The 15,414-nt window shown below is 49.9% G+C and overlaps 1 protein-coding gene across 3 annotated transcripts; it reads left to right on the forward strand.

Moving 5' to 3' along the window:
• Positions 1-1,306: 1,306 nt before the first annotated feature.
• Cxcl12 (chemokine (C-X-C motif) ligand 12) lies at positions 1,307-14,140 on the forward strand. Of its 3 annotated transcripts, none has more exons than NM_001012477.2 (4): positions 1,307-1,488; positions 4,254-4,371; positions 6,264-6,350; positions 8,858-14,140. In NM_001012477.2, the coding sequence occupies exons 1-4, from the start codon at positions 1,428-1,430 to the stop codon at positions 8,949-8,951; spliced, it is 360 nt and encodes a 119-aa protein (NP_001012495.1). In that variant the 5' UTR covers positions 1,307-1,427; the 3' UTR covers positions 8,952-14,140. The 3 variants fall into 3 exon arrangements, with proteins under 3 accessions (NP_001012495.1, NP_038683.1, NP_068350.1); NM_013655.4 differs by having other exon boundaries at positions 11,355-14,140; NM_021704.3 differs by lacking the exon at positions 8,858-14,140 and having other exon boundaries at positions 6,264-7,841.
• The last annotated feature ends 1,274 nt before the right edge of the window (positions 14,141-15,414 follow it).

Here is a 15,414-nt window from a genome sequence, read left to right on the forward strand (position 1 = left end):
ATTGTTTAAGATACTCTCATGGCTGGAACATTTTCCTCTTGACCTTCTCCACCCTTCTTTAGTCCCTAGGTGGAGCCCCAGGCCCAAAGGTCCTGGCCACTGCTTCACAAATATGATTCCCAGATTGCCCTGAGACAGAGGCAAGTCTCTGTTGTGCACTCCCTTGGGTGAACATGATAACAGAATCCAAATCGCTAATTGGCTATGTGGGAAAAGTGGTCGAAGCATGGCCAACACTGCCTGTGGCAGTGGAAGGTCCAAAGGACGCTGCCCAAAGCCTCTAGCCCTCCAAGATTCAGTCTGCCCCCTCCCCCGTGTCTCCCCACACCCGGGTTGGGGTTGTTTTGGTTGACCAGAGTGGAACACAACGATCTATTGGCAGGGCTGAACACCAATGGGTCTATTTGTAAAGCGCCAATGACCACTTTCTGAAGCAGGGTTTTAGGGAGCGGGGCCTTAGGGAACTCTTTGGTCCTTTTTAGAACACTGGACTTTCTTCTGGAAAGGCAGGAAACACTGAAGTTTAAGAAGTTGTTTCCAGCTTCCATTAACTGAACACACATTAAAACCAAGCACAGAGAATCAGGACGTTTCGCGGGAGTGAGACCCAGTCATTTCTCCTCCGTTTCCATTCTGCAGGGTGAGAGTTGTAATCACCCACCCACTATTCGTACCATCCACCCACCCCCAGTCGAGAGAATAGGGGTACAGAGGGGAGGTGGCAAAGAAAATTCACGATACTGAGTATCTCTGGGAGACCTGTTTGGTCTCTTTGCTCGGTAGCGCAGCCCTACGTTAGAATGCATCTTCCCGGGAATGACTGTAGTGAGACTTTGGCTGGGAATCCAAGTTATTCTAACTGTAGATTGGTCCACGTTGCCCTAAGCCTAGCAGTCCACTGCGGCACAGACACCCTGGACATGAGGTGGGTCAGCTTAAGTTCCTGGCACGAAAGAAAGGGTACTCTGGCAACTTTTGGATGCGGCGAAACAGACTGTTTCGTCTCTCAGGTTCTTATTTCACGGCTTGTGCCTTTGACAGCCCCTTAGTTTCTCTATCTGCAGGATGGGAGCATTAAGCTCTACGACCCAGCCTCTTTACAATTCAGGTCCAAAGAGCCCGCCCAAGTTGGGGACTGGGAAGATCAAAGGTCTCAGCACCCAGCGGAGCCGCGGACACTGAGGGCGCCAAGAAGGGGGTGGGTAGGTAGGGAACTGGAAGGGCGGCTGCTCCGCAGGGGATGCGCGTCAGAGACCCCAGCCACACTCCAGGCCCGCCCCTTGATGAGCCCCGCCCCGCCCCGCCTGGTTTTCGCCTCTAAAGCGCCCAGCGCTCGCCTCCCGCTGCCGCACTTTCACTCTCGGTCCACCTCGGTGTCCTCTTGCTGTCCAGCTCTGCAGCCTCCGGCGCGCCCTCCCGCCCACGCCATGGACGCCAAGGTCGTCGCCGTGCTGGCCCTGGTGCTGGCCGCGCTCTGCATCAGTGACGGTGAGTGCAATCCGCGGCCGGGCCCGGGAAAGGCTCGCAGCTCTGCGCCGGAGCTCCTTCGGGTCCGCGGTTCCTCTGCCCGCGCCGAAGTCGCGGAGAAAGAACTCGGTCGGCGCCGTTCACTACAAGCGAACTTGGGGCAGTCCACTTTGCAGGGCGCACTCCCACCGGGTGCCCTTTCCCGTGTCCCACGGGTCGCACCGAGGTTTTGTGCTCTGCGAAGTGCGGCCATAGGACCTAGAGAGGGCTGCAGGGGAGGACCCGCAGGATTGTTGGGCAAGAGTGGGTTCGGCGCGGAATGGAAGCGTGGGCGATTGTGTCCGGGGCTTGGGCCCCGGAGCGCGCCAGCTGCACTCAGCTAGTGTCTACCGGCGCCCAGATGTTTCCAGAGGCGAAGGGCAGCGCGGTCCCGGAGTTGACCGTGCAAGAGGTTCACTCGGGTGGTGCGTGTGTCAGCAAACTCTCAAAGACCGGTCAAGTAGCTCGAAGTGCATGGCTTGGCTATAGGTTCAGTGGTGAGGCTGAGTTTCGTCCCCTGCGGGTGTAGCGTGTTCTCTTACAGCACCCTCGAGGGGCTCAGGGCCACCAGCAGCGCAGCGCAGCTCTTGAACTCGCGCTGCCAGCCAGGGCCGCGCTTCTGCACAGTTCGTTGGTCCGTAGCGACGCGGACCTGAGCACGCGTCTCTTCACTGCCCCTTTTTCTTCTTACCCGGGTCACTAGACAAAGGCTCAGCAGTTACCCAAGCTATATGCACACCTCTCCCCAACCCCCAAACACACCTGCAAACGGGCGCTTTTGTAGCCAGCCCCGGAGTCCTCAGCTCTGGAATGAGAGCTGCAGCGGAGTTCAGTCTCCCAGACCCAGGGTGGTGTCTTCTTTCACTGGGAAAGGGCTTTCATTTTGTTTTCTTTTTTTGACACTGAAGAGAAAACTCTCAGCGCTGTTACAAGACACCGTTGCTGCAAAACAAAACAAACCATTGCCTCTGAACACAAAACAAAATCCTACTAGTCGATCCCCTGCCTTCCTCCGCAGTGGTGTTTCCTGGAGAGAACTGAGGGACAGTCGGGGCTCTTGGTGAGACTGAGCTCTAAATGCTGCCCAAGTACACCAACTCGTTCGTTTGGGTTCTTTCCCTGTGACAACGGGGTACGGGAATGGTTGGAGTTGCCTAGTCCGAGGGAAATGTTCTGTAAAAGAATAGTCAGTTGCTGATCGGAGTAGTAAAAAAAAAGAAATGAAAGGCAGTTTCGATTTTTTTTTTTTTTTTTTTTTTTTTTTTTGTTACCGAGAACACCCGGGAGGCTGAGCCTTCCCACTGGTCCCCCAGTGCCCCGTCATGGAGCACATTGATTTGGGCATTAATAATTGAATGAGCTGGTGATGTTGCAAGGGTCACAGCCTCTGGCAAGTTAGGTATGGGGCAAGAATGTAGGACTCAGGTCCTCAAGGTTGGAGTGCAATTATCCAGAGTAAAAGTTGTCTCACCCTCAACATATTCTGACCCTAGGAAGAGTCGGATTGTTGACAGTGTCTGGATCAGACCTGTTCTCTAGGCAGGACCCCATTGTGCTGCCCGAATGAACTTTTTTACCTCCTAGTGCCTGTGTGCCCTCTGATCTTACACAGCCCTCAAGTTGCAGCACGGCTAACCTTGCTGTGGTTCCTGTCTTTTCCCATCAGCTACTCCAACTCAGAAGCTAGATAGTAGACACCGGAGGCTTCTTTGGTTAAACCCAGAGCAGCAGGCTTGCCAGGCTTGTTAGATTGAATGGACCCCTGGTTCCCTAAGCCAAGCTCTCTAGATTCCCAAGTCCAGGGTGGCAGCAGAGCTGGATTAGACTTTGGTCTGTACCTGAAGTCTGGTTTTCCTATGCTTTAGAGTCTAAAGACACTACCCTTCCTGGGGCATGCATCCCTTAGCTAAATAATGCTTGCAGAAGAAGATAATCCCATCATATATTTAATTCGGTCCACTTCTCCAGCTGCTTCCCAAAGGCAGTGAACTTCAGAATACCCAGAAGTCTCCTGGAACTCTAAATAAGCAAACTTAAAATCCTGGGGCTAACTATTCTCAGTCATACTTTTAAACTTTGGTGAAAAGACCCATAAATTGAAACATTTGGGGATGCTCAGTAGAGCTAGGATAAAACCCTGTTGTTGGGGGAGCAGCTACAAATCCAGCAGTCCTCAGGGTTTGCAATTCTAGACTTAAAGGGTGGTTCTTAAGGGGGGGTTCTAAAGGAGCCCCTTGCTAATTTACACTAATGAGTGTCAATTATAGCATTTTGCAAATTGGTGAATTGGCAAACAAAGCTGGTAATAGGATCCAGGAGGCCTAGGCATCCAGGTAGTGACCATAAAAGCCACGGTTGACCCCAGCTTTTGGGAAAAGCTGGATAGAAGGTAAATCCGGGTCCTCCCCTCTGGATTCTTTTGTGATTTCCAGGGCTTAGGATAGGGTGAGTGGGAGGAGGGAAAACTGCAGGTGGTAGAAGTGAAGCCCCCCACCTCCAGGCCTGCACCAGAGGGCCACAAGGGAGCCCAGAACTCTGCCACCCCACTTCTCCTGGGTCCTTTTGTCCTTTAGAGGCTGAGCCCAGTCAGATCTCACTGTGATCCCTGGCCGAGGGGATGGTCTTTGCAAGAAACTTTCTGTAACCATTCCTGCTGATGTTCCTGAGTCTTCCCCACAAGAGCCACCAAACCCCCTGCACCAGGCAGATAATGACTGGCCCCACTTTTCTCTCTACACCTCCTCTAGGTAAACCAGTCAGCCTGAGCTACCGATGCCCCTGCCGGTTCTTCGAGAGCCACATCGCCAGAGCCAACGTCAAGCATCTGAAAATCCTCAACACTCCAAACTGTGCCCTTCAGATTGTGTAAGTCCTAGCCGCCATCCCCCAAAGAGGAGCATGGTATAGAAGCCTCGGACTTGGCATAACTAGGGGCAGCTGTTACCACCACCACCACGGGGACACTGATATGCCATCAGACATGGGTTTCAAAGGATACTTTTGTTCCCCAGAGCCCTGATGTCCTCAGTGTTTCTCACTCTTGCTTTCCAAGCTGTTTCTTGCAGCACAGTGGGCCGCCTCTCTACAGAAAAAGCCATGGACTTGATGGAGGTCAGCCCTCAGCTGACAGTTGGGTCTGTCTTGTCAGTTTCAAGGTTCTGGTGTCCAAAGTTAATCCTTTCTCACATAGAAAAAAAAATTACAAGACCCGGATGGCACGGGGGGGGGGGGGGTTCAGTTTTACTCACTTGCACTCACTTGCTCAGAGGTCATTTTTGTTTTAGAGTTTTAGAGTTTGCTGGAGTGTGATGGTAGCTGCCAGTATTTGATTTAAATTTACCTGGGAAATAAGAAAAGCCCAAAAAAGGTATAAATGATGTGAATATCTCACTCAGAGTCTGGTAGACTTGGCAGAGATGTGTCCTGTGCTAGTCTGTCCTGCTCACTGCCCCCCAGCAGGGGTTCCCATCCTCGGGAGACTCAACACTAACAACAGTATAAGGATGCAGCAGCTGGAGCAATGCTAGCCTGACGGCTTTGTCACCCAACGGTGACTGCTTCAGACTTTCTGTGCTCATCAGCCTTCCTCTCCAGCCTCCGCTGCTGTGTTATGTACAGTAGGCTTTAGAGACCTAGATGATGAATATTATTTTTGCTGTTTTGATTAAAATACAATACTCTCCCGAGAAAGGGATTTTAAAGATGATGAGTTTACGTTTGAATAGGCTGTGCTGGTGCACTGTCCCGGGAAGGGCCCTTGAACTTAGAGGGTCAAATACAACTATTGATTCTGGGTGATCACTAAGTTAATAAATGGCAGGATCCAGACTGACACCCCTGATCCCTGTTGAAGTTACATCCCTCTGAACGACTGGTCAACTGCAGGGCAGCCTGCTTGAAGAGGGTTACCTGTCCCTAGGACACTGAACAGGCATTTGTTTTTCCTAGAAGACAGTTCACCAGCTGGAGAGGAGTCGTCTCCCGTAGTTTCTGTTTGGTTGCTTTTGGTTTTTGTTTGGTTTTGGTTTTTTAATTATCTGGCATCCAGGACTTGATGGAAAATAACCAGAGCTAAGCTCACCGGTTCATCTGCCCATTAGGAAGTTCTAGGGATGGGAGAAAGAACACGGCGTCAATTAACAAATCCACAAAGCTAAGACCTTGAAGCATTCTGTGAACTTGTAAACGCGCTCAGGCAACCATTGGACAATTTGTCTAGACTGCTCCTTGCCCACCTGAACTGCCCTGTTCCTCCCCTTCTGGACTCCTGCCGTCTTCCTCCAGAGCTACCTTTAAGGTTGTCCCATGTACTATCAAGGTGCTCTGTCAAAAGTTCTTAGGCTGCTTCTGGCACTCTCCAGAATTTTCCAAGACCTCCCCCCCACCATGATATCAGTCATCCGCGCCTTCTGGGTGGTTCTTCCTCCACACCCTTTGGGCACTTTGACTCCTGTGGGATATTCGTCCTTCCTTTTCCTTTAGCTTTCCTCACTTGCCAAGCTCCAACTTGGCCAGAAGCTCAAATGCCTCCACTGTGGTCTCTTCTCTGTGTCCCCTGGGAGACATCCTTAGCACGTCCCTAACTCTGCGGTGGTGGTCCCAACACGATTCAAGTGCTATGTCTTCCAAAACTGAAGCTTCCGGGAGCAGCAGCTGGGCCCTGCAGTGAGGACCTTTAGCTGGGTGTGTTGGGTGAGCCCACAGGATCGCTTTCTCCCGCTTGGCTGTACAGCGTCTCTCCCCTTGTGTTTTGGCAGTGCACGGCTGAAGAACAACAACAGACAAGTGTGCATTGACCCGAAATTAAAGTGGATCCAAGAGTACCTGGAGAAAGCTTTAAACAAGTAAGCACAACAGCCCAAAGGACTTTCCAGTAGACCCCCGAGGAAGGCTGACATCCGTGGGAGATGCAAGGGCAGTGGTGGGGAGGAGGGCCTGAACCCTGGCCAGGATGGCCGGCGGGACAGCACTGACTGGGGTCATGCTAAGGTTTGCCAGCATAAAGACACTCCGCCATAGCATATGGTACGATATTGCAGCTTATATTCATCCCTGCCCTCGCCCGTGCACAATGGAGCTTTTATAACTGGGGTTTTTCTAAGGAATTGTATTACCCTAACCAGTTAGCTTCATCCCCATTCTCCTCATCCTCATCTTCATTTTAAAAAGCAGTGATTACTTCAAGGGCTGTATTCAGTTTGCTTTGGAGCTTCTCTTTGCCCTGGGGCCTCTGGGCACAGTTATAGACGGTGGCTTTGCAGGGAGCCCTAGAGAGAAACCTTCCACCAGAGCAGAGTCCGAGGAACGCTGCAGGGCTTGTCCTGCAGGGGGCGCTCCTCGACAGATGCCTTGTCCTGAGTCAACACAAGATCCGGCAGAGGGAGGCTCCTTTATCCAGTTCAGTGCCAGGGTCGGGAAGCTTCCTTTAGAAGTGATCCCTGAAGCTGTGCTCAGAGACCCTTTCCTAGCCGTTCCTGCTCTCTGCTTGCCTCCAAACGCATGCTTCATCTGACTTCCGCTTCTCACCTCTGTAGCCTGACGGACCAATGCTGCAATGGAAGGGAGGAGAGTGATGTGGGGTGCCCCCTCCCTCTCTTCCCTTTGCTTTCCTCTCACTTGGGCCCTTTGTGAGATTTTTCTTTGGCCTCCTGTAGAATGGAGCCAGACCATCCTGGATAATGTGAGAACATGCCTAGATTTACCCACAAAACACAAGTCTGAGAATTAATCATAAACGGAAGTTTAAATGAGGATTTGGACTTTGGTAATTGTCCCTGAGTCCTATATATTTCAACAGTGGCTCTATGGGCTCTGATCGAATATCAGTGATGAAAATAATAATAATAATAATAATAACGAATAAGCCAGAATCTTGCCATGAAGCCACAGTGGGGATTCTGGGTTCCAATCAGAAATGGAGACAAGATAAAACTTGCATACATTCTTATGATCACAGACGGCCCTGGTGGTTTTTGGTAACTATTTACAAGGCATTTTTTTACATATATTTTTGTGCACTTTTTATGTTTCTTTGGAAGACAAATGTATTTCAGAATATATTTGTAGTCAATTCATATATTTGAAGTGGAGCCATAGTAATGCCAGTAGATATCTCTATGATCTTGAGCTACTGGCAACTTGTAAAGAAATATATATGACATATAAATGTATTGTAGCTTTCCGGTGTCAGCCACGGTGTATTTTTCCACTTGGAATGAAATTGTATCAACTGTGACATTATATGCACTAGCAATAAAATGCTAATTGTTTCATGCTGTAAACCTCCTACCGTATGTGGGAATTTATTTACCTGAAATAAAATCTACTAGTTGTTAGATGGAGTGCACATACATTTCTGAAGATGGAGAAAAACAGGTGTGCCTGCTGATCAGGTGCTGTGGGCTGCCCTGCAGTCCTGGTGAGCGACAGACACTGAGGCAGGCTTGTCTCATGAACAGGCTGCCTCTGCAGTGAAAGTTTTTGTGTATTTTTTTTAACCCAAGCTAGTTTTCTAATGAATAATACTTGACTCACTAATTTCCCCTCCTCCTCCTTCTCCTCAGTTCTCCTAACATCCTCATGTGATCCCCAGACTCAACTCCAGTAATATCAAGCTTTCCTATTTTCCCATGTAAAAAAATCCCATGACTCTGGGCCATGTTAATATCAGGCTTTTGTGGGAACAGGTGGCCTCACCCCATAAATCATTAAATACCATTCAGCTTGAATCATTTTAATGTGACAGTCACAAACCAGTTGCTCTAATAAAAACTCTGCTAACCATCCTTCTCCTTAGCTCTCTAGAACAATCTCAGTTATCCCTAGGGATGCTCCCCAGCATCCAGAAAAGAGAAGTGGGATCAATCATCCTGCCTTTCTCCCCCTCCTCTCTTGGAGGGCTGCCTGAGCCCGTGGCCTCCACCTCCCCTGCTTTGTATAATTTGAAATGCAGATTTGTAGTGAAGGCAGAGTTCACCTCTGCATTGAAAGGGAAGGCAGGCCCAGAGCTTCCTTCCCTGCCCTCTGAGATGTGCATTTATGTCTCAGGATGGATGAGCTTTGGTAGGAATGCTCAAAACCAGGACCAGCCAGACAAACTGGCAGTCCCTGTAAGCGGTTCCCGGGTCATAGGGTTAGGGCACCCCTGTTTAACTTTGGGGTGGGGAAAGTATCTGGTTTTCTTTGATAAATTGCTTGTGAACCACATTTGCCAAGTGGCCTCCAGGCCTCAAACTCAAAGACCGAGCTAAATCGACTCGGAAGGCAATGCTGAATGAAGATTGTGGGAACTGAGATAGATACACTCCTCTATGTTGCAATGTGATTAATGGTTCTACTAATTTTATCTAAGGGGGCGCAGAGAAGAAAAAGTGGGGAAAAAAGAAAAGATAGGAAAAAAGAAGCGACAGAAGAAGAGAAAGGCTGCCCAGAAAAGGAAAAACTAGTTCCCCGCTTCCTGCCGATGGACCGCAGTGCGCTCTGCTCTGGCGCTTTGTAACTCGCTCCTCCCTCTTCGGGGGCAGACCCCACACTCCGGGCAGGTGCTCAAACCTGACGGTAAACTCTTCCCTCTTCGGGGGCAGACCCCATACCCCGGGGCGGGTGCTTAGGCTTTCCTGCCCTGGTGGCCACACCAGCTGCTGTATTTATGTGCTTCATAAGGCCCTGCTCTGTCTGCTAAAGCTATGAAGAAAGATGTGCAGAGACTGGGGTGGAGACTAAGCCAAAGAGGAGCTGCCTAGCCTGGCAGCATTGCCCCGAGCTGAGCCCCCTTGGCCAGGACTTCACAAGGCTCACACCTACAATCCCATGAAGGCCAGGGTGGTCTGCTTAGCCAGGAAAGGGCAAGTGCCTTCCCCTCGGCCACACTGCCCCTTGTGGCCTTCTCGGGACATGTGGTAACTGACTTGCTCTCAGGCCCACCCGCAGCTTTTCCAAATACCTGCAGCCTTCAGCCCTGCTGCCCTGCCTGTGGGAGCAGCTTTGACTCCAGTCCAGAAGGGTTTCTGCAGACTGTGTTGGGTGAGACGCAGAAAGGATGAAATCTCAGAACACATGTCAGCTGCTTCTCAGGAAATCTTTTCTTTGGACAATTCACTTTAGAGTCTTTAAACGGGTCTCTCGTGGGGAGGATAGATGTGCTCTGGAACTTTCTGAAGGACCAGCAGCTTCAGGGACTCTTAGTCTGTCCTTCCCCACTTTTGGTCCCAACATCCCTGGGATGGTGTGCTGTCTGGGCACCACGGTCTCCATCCTCACTCCTGAGAGATTTCTGCCTTCTGTGAGTTGGGTTAAAGCTCTGGAATTATCTACTATCCCAATCCACTACCCTCACCTGGCAATATTTGTCTGTTTTTGTTTGTTTGTTTGTTTGTTTTTGTCTTTTGCCAGTTTGAATTAGAAGGCAAGGCTCTGATTTTAGTAGTGTTTTGGAAAAGGACTTTTTTCTTCACCTTCCTCTTTGCCTCATGTGTACACACACACACACATCTTGTACCCCAGACCTCTGGGTATAATTTTCATAATTGGTGCAGAAAGAAGAAATGATCTGAAGATGTGTTAAATGGATTGCAGGGGAAGGAAGGCCCAGGGCCCTGTGTGTCATGCCCTCTTGGGTTCCTAAGTTCTATGTTCCTTAGAGGTTCTAGCATTAAACAGATAAAGCCCTTCATGGTCCTGGCTGAGGAAGAGTCTTGCTAGGGGGATTCAGGGAAGACCCGTGTTACCAGCTCTTACCCTTTATCTGGACAGCTCTCCTACCCTGTATCTTCTCCTCAGATCTGAGGATAGCAGGCTGGACTATTGGTGGGCACCTTTCAAGCCCAGGGCTACTGTTTGTCCTGTGGCAGCCGGCTACAGTCTCGTCTGAGTGGCCTCATCTGGACCCTTCCTGTTATTAATAAAACGCTTCTGGAGGCCAGATCTGTGCTCAAGCCATAGTTCTGCTTAGAAAGGGATGCCCCACCCTTACCGGACACTGGGAAGAACTGTTGGCCCCTAGAAACCAAAGGCCAAACTGAGGCTGCCCTGAGTTGGAAGACCACTTTCTGAAATGCCCATGGACTCTGCCTCCCAACCATTCGTCTCTCACTCCTAGCAGAGCTGTCTGTGCAGACTGTTTCTTAGGAGGCACAGCAAGCTCCAGGGAACCCTCTGTGCTTATGAAGCTCGTCTGGTGGGCAACCCCAGCCCACTGGACAGAGTCCTCATGGAAATGCCTGGGAAGCTGATTTCATCTAAGGATGGGTTGAAGTAGGATGTGCTCCTGCGACTTCTCAGGCAGGTGAGAGGGGTAGTCCTTACACTGTCTAGCATAAACGCCTTCCGGAAGGACCTGCAGCTCCAGAGACCACCTCCTGAGCACCAAGACCTCTTCTGGTGGTGTGGAACCAGCCAAGAGATTTCAAGGAAGAGTGATTATTTGATGAATGCTATGGGAATGGCCTCTTCTCTTGGAGTTCTGAGGCCTGGGGATGCCCAGGAACACTGGGCACCTGCTGCTGTTAGGGCCAATGCATAGTCTCAGCACCGGTGTCCTAAGGTTAAGGCGGTGCGCCTTGTCATGTGCTCCTTGTACCATGCCATCTGTGCCAGTGTGTGTCTGCCTCACCCTGTGCTTGACATGTTCACCCATCTTCTCTGCTTCCCGCCACCATCCAGATCCTCAGCGGCCGCCCCGGCTGTGCCCTTCCCTGCTCTCCCGCTCTCTCAGGCCTCGGAAGGAAGATCGGTGGCTGCGAGCTGAACTAAGGAGTAGGGCCTGTGGCTCAGCGCTAGGCCACGCACGCAGCATCCCAGGCATGTGGTGAGAAACTGCCTTAATGTGTCTCCTCTGTTCTTGTCAACAGGAGGCTCAAGATGTGAGAGGTGTGAGTCAGACGCCCGAGGAACTTACAGGAGGAGCCTAGGTCTGAAGTCAGTGTTAGGGAAGGGCCCATAGCCACTTCCTCTGCTCCTGAGCAGGGCTGAAGCCGTTTGCAAGGGACTTGCTTTGCACAGTTTTGCTGTACTTTCACATTTTATTATGTAGCAAGATACATGGTGATTTTTTTTTTTTTCATTTAGCCTGATTTTCCAACGTCATTGGTGACAGGCCAAGGCCACTATGTTATTTCCTTTGTTCTGGTATCCTTCCCTTGGAGGACCTTCTCTGAGTAGTGGCTCCCCAGGTTTGTCCTTTGAGCTGAGGCAGGAGGCTCACCCATTCTTCTGAATAGGAACTGGGTGTTCCCACCCCCCAAGGACTGCAGGGCTTTCCCAAGCTGAGGCAGGAACGTGAGGCCAGGGAAGAGTGAGCTTCACCCTCATCCCACGCTGTCCTCCTCAACCCACCATGCTCATCATTCTGTCTCATCCATCCATCCATCCATCCATTCATCGCCATGTGTCCGCAAGACTGTCTCCATGACCCTGAAAAAGGACTCTCGAGATGAAATCCTTTATTCAAATGGGACAGCAAGAAGGAAAAGCCAATGTCTGGTGTCTCTCCCCCCGCCCCTACCCTGCGCGCATCTATGTCTTGTTTGGAATATTGTCTCTTCAACCCCCTGTTCATGTCCTTCTCACTCATGATCGATGTCTTGTCTGTGCACTGTCTCTAACCCAAATGCAAAGGCTGAGTGTGAGGTGATGGCCCCGAGGTCCAGGTTGTAGTCATGGAAAGAGCCCTGCTGTCTCCCTTCTCAGGGGGCCCATTTTAGACACACAAAGCCCAAAGAAAGGTGGTTTGCAACAGTGCTTAGCTCGAGCCTCCATATTTCCATAACTGTTAGCTTAAAACTGTGGGGTTTTACCTTCCTGGAACCAAATGCATTCTTCTGTTGAGGAGTAACAGGTCTCAATTCTTTTCAATTAATTTTAAAAGTCAATCACTAAGAGCATCGGCTTTGGGCCCTGATGGGCAGGCATTTCCCTGGAAAGGGGGTGAACTACCTACCTCTCCTCAAGACAGCCGAAGGGTGGGATTGGTGCCGCTCTGGGAAGCGTGGCCCCAGGAGTTTTGTCCTCTGCAGTTTTTAATGCAAGTTCACTGCCACTTTGACAAAAGCCCAATTAGAAGCCAGTCTCTAGTTCCTTAAACAAAACAGACAGAGTAAGGAAAGGAAGGAGGGTGGCAGCCAGCTGGCTGGACACTCGAGAAAGACGGGGAAGTAAGCTACAGAAAGATAGTCTTCAAAAACAGGTGTTTGAGAGTGAATACTCTGTAGAATTGTTAGTGGGGTGTGTGTGGTGGTGGTGGGGGGATTTCTACAAAATAGTCCTTTAAGTTGAGTTTACAGCAGATGAAAAATCCAACCAGCAAAATTTTGATCAAATTTGAACAAAAACCCAAAAACCTAAAACTGTTGAGCAGGTTGCGATGAGGAGCACAGGGCTAGCTGCAGAGCTGGATCCTCAGGAGGATAGCGAATTATTTTCAACCCTGGAATAGAAACCACACACTGGCTTGCTGTGCACCAGCCACTTTGCATCTAATCCAAGCTTTGAAGGGTGTTGCTTGGGAGGAAACAAATACAGCCTTCCATCTTCACTCCAGTTAGGGATCCTTTCAAAGTCTCCTTCACAGTGAGGAAAAAGAGAAGGGTAGAAACTTTAGGGAGCCGGATTTGTGTATCAATTCCTCCGCTGACAGTCAGTTTCTAGATGGAGACAGCCTGCTTAAAGCAAATCCGAATTTAAATAGGACATTTACATCGGAAAAGTCTCTCCCTACCTTAATCCCCCATTCTCTTGCTTTCAAAATACAAGCACAGCAGTCCTTGAATGGCTGTTGACCCAGGGCACCTAGCTGTCCCTGCTGGTCCTGGGGCTGCCAGAATTCCCTTGGGCGCCAAGCAACCTGCCAGGTAGCCAGTCCCTCTGTTACAAGCCTTTGCATCTGGATAGGGAAAGGGGTGGAGACATACAGTCTGCTTTGTGTTGAAACCCAGATTTGTACCCTGTGTTTATACACTGCTGCTGGCTCCCGAGGACAGTGGGACTTTAGCAAGGAAGTGCAGCCGAGGGGTAAAGAGCCCTCTGGTTCATTGCCTGATCGGCTTTGAGAGAGGGTTTGGAGGGCAAGGGGCTGCATTCCTCTGAGGGACTTGGCCTGAGGCCTTTCGGGCCTCTCCAGTGGGTTCTGTTTATCCTCTCATGGGTGATTATCTCAGTGGTGTCACCAGGGGCTTCCTCCCAGAAGTCAGTCATCCCCAGGCCGTGCACCCTTTTCAGCTGGATGAGAGCCAGGGATGCATTCTCTCCAAACAGCTACCCTGGCCCATTTTAAGGTAATCTCATTCTTCAAAATGTTCCATAGAATCCTCCAAATTCCCCCAGCAGACTTCTACCCTCGCCAAGTTCCCAAAACCCACTCAGCAAAGTTGCCAACCTCGACGGGCTAGCAGTGTCTAAGCAGCGATGGGTTCAGTGTTGTGTGTGGTGAATACTGTATTTTGTTTCAGTTCTGTCTCCCAGATAATGTGAAAACGGTCCAGGAGAAGGCAGCTTCCTATATGCAGCGTGTGCTTTCTTATTCTTATTTTTAATATATGACAGTTATTTGAGAAGCCATTTCTACTTTGAAGTCATTATCGATGAAAGTGATGTATCTTCACCTACCATTTTCCTAATAAAGTTCTGTATTCAAATATAGCTGCCAAGCATCCTCAGTGAATGTTACCATGTGGAATTTTCCACACTTGGTTTTACCCCCTCAAACCTGACTCTGACCGTGCAGTCTTAGCAGAAGAGCTTAGCAGGTCCTAGTGTTCACTCTTGGTCTAACTGCTGGTGTCAGAAGATCTCTACAGGGAGAGGTGTTCCATTTTCTCCACATGACCTGGATTGCTCCTTAGAGGTCAGACAGCCTTGCACTGTACAAGGCAATGGCTTAGGGTAAAGTCCCAGGAGTTTTCCCTACAGTCCCAAGAATTTGGAAGAGGAAGGCCCACACTACACATGCAGGTCATGGTGGAAGGTGACAGAGGAAGGACTCTGTCCCTGTAAGACAGCTGGAAACCACAATATTCTGCATGTTCCTATCCTGGGTGAGGACGCTAATGGAAGTCAAAGGGGAATTTGCTAACTGCTGTTGGCCAGCTTCCTCCAAGAATCCTGCTTCCCCAACAGACAGAGCCTTTGTCTCTTATAGTTTGGTCTTCAGATTCTCTTTATCCCACATTCAGCCATTTTTGTAAAAGAGAGGCTAGCACCAGCTCCAAATATCCAAATCTGCAGTGTTTGAGATCTCACTGCGCCTCCTCCATACCAACACATTTGCCATTACTTATAGGGTAGTTTTCATGTGAGTTCTAAGTTGATTAACACACAAGAATTAGAAGGGTGGGAGGCTCTAGGAAAGGCACTGTGGGACTATTTGACTGCATGGGTGTGAAAATGTAAGGAACAGGCAAGAGCTTGGATCCCATTCTCTCTGCCCACATTGTGACTTGAGATATACTAATTGCTCTTGGGGGTCTCAGTCATATACCATCCATAACAGAGTTAAACTGAGAGAGATACAGGATCAGCTAGAATGAAAAGCCCACCCCATGCTTCCAGAAAGTCCCCTCTTTATACCTCCTGTGATATGAACTAGAGGAAAAGCAATTGACTTTGCTTCTCAAACAGCCTACGGCAAAGCCCTGTGAGTTTGAACCTATTCCTCCAGGCCAATGAGGGTCCTCGTGGATTCCTTGGGGTCAGAGCAGCATTCCTTCAAGAACAGTAAGCTGCTATTCCGGCACCAGGAACTGATCACCAGTTCTCACTGTAAACAGTCTTAAGTCCACACACAACCCATCACGTCCCTTTCCCTCTGCACTTGAAACAGGCTGGGTATTTGCATACAGCACAGAGTCGGGGAAGGTCAGAACAGAAAGCTGTCTGATTCAGGCTACAGTGAAAGGTCCCTGGGATAGGAGAGAA

Source organism: Mus musculus, chromosome 6 (genome assembly GCF_000001635.26).
Source record: "Mus musculus strain C57BL/6J chromosome 6, GRCm38.p6 C57BL/6J".
Classification (NCBI taxonomy): domain Eukaryota; kingdom Metazoa; phylum Chordata; class Mammalia; order Rodentia; family Muridae; genus Mus; species Mus musculus.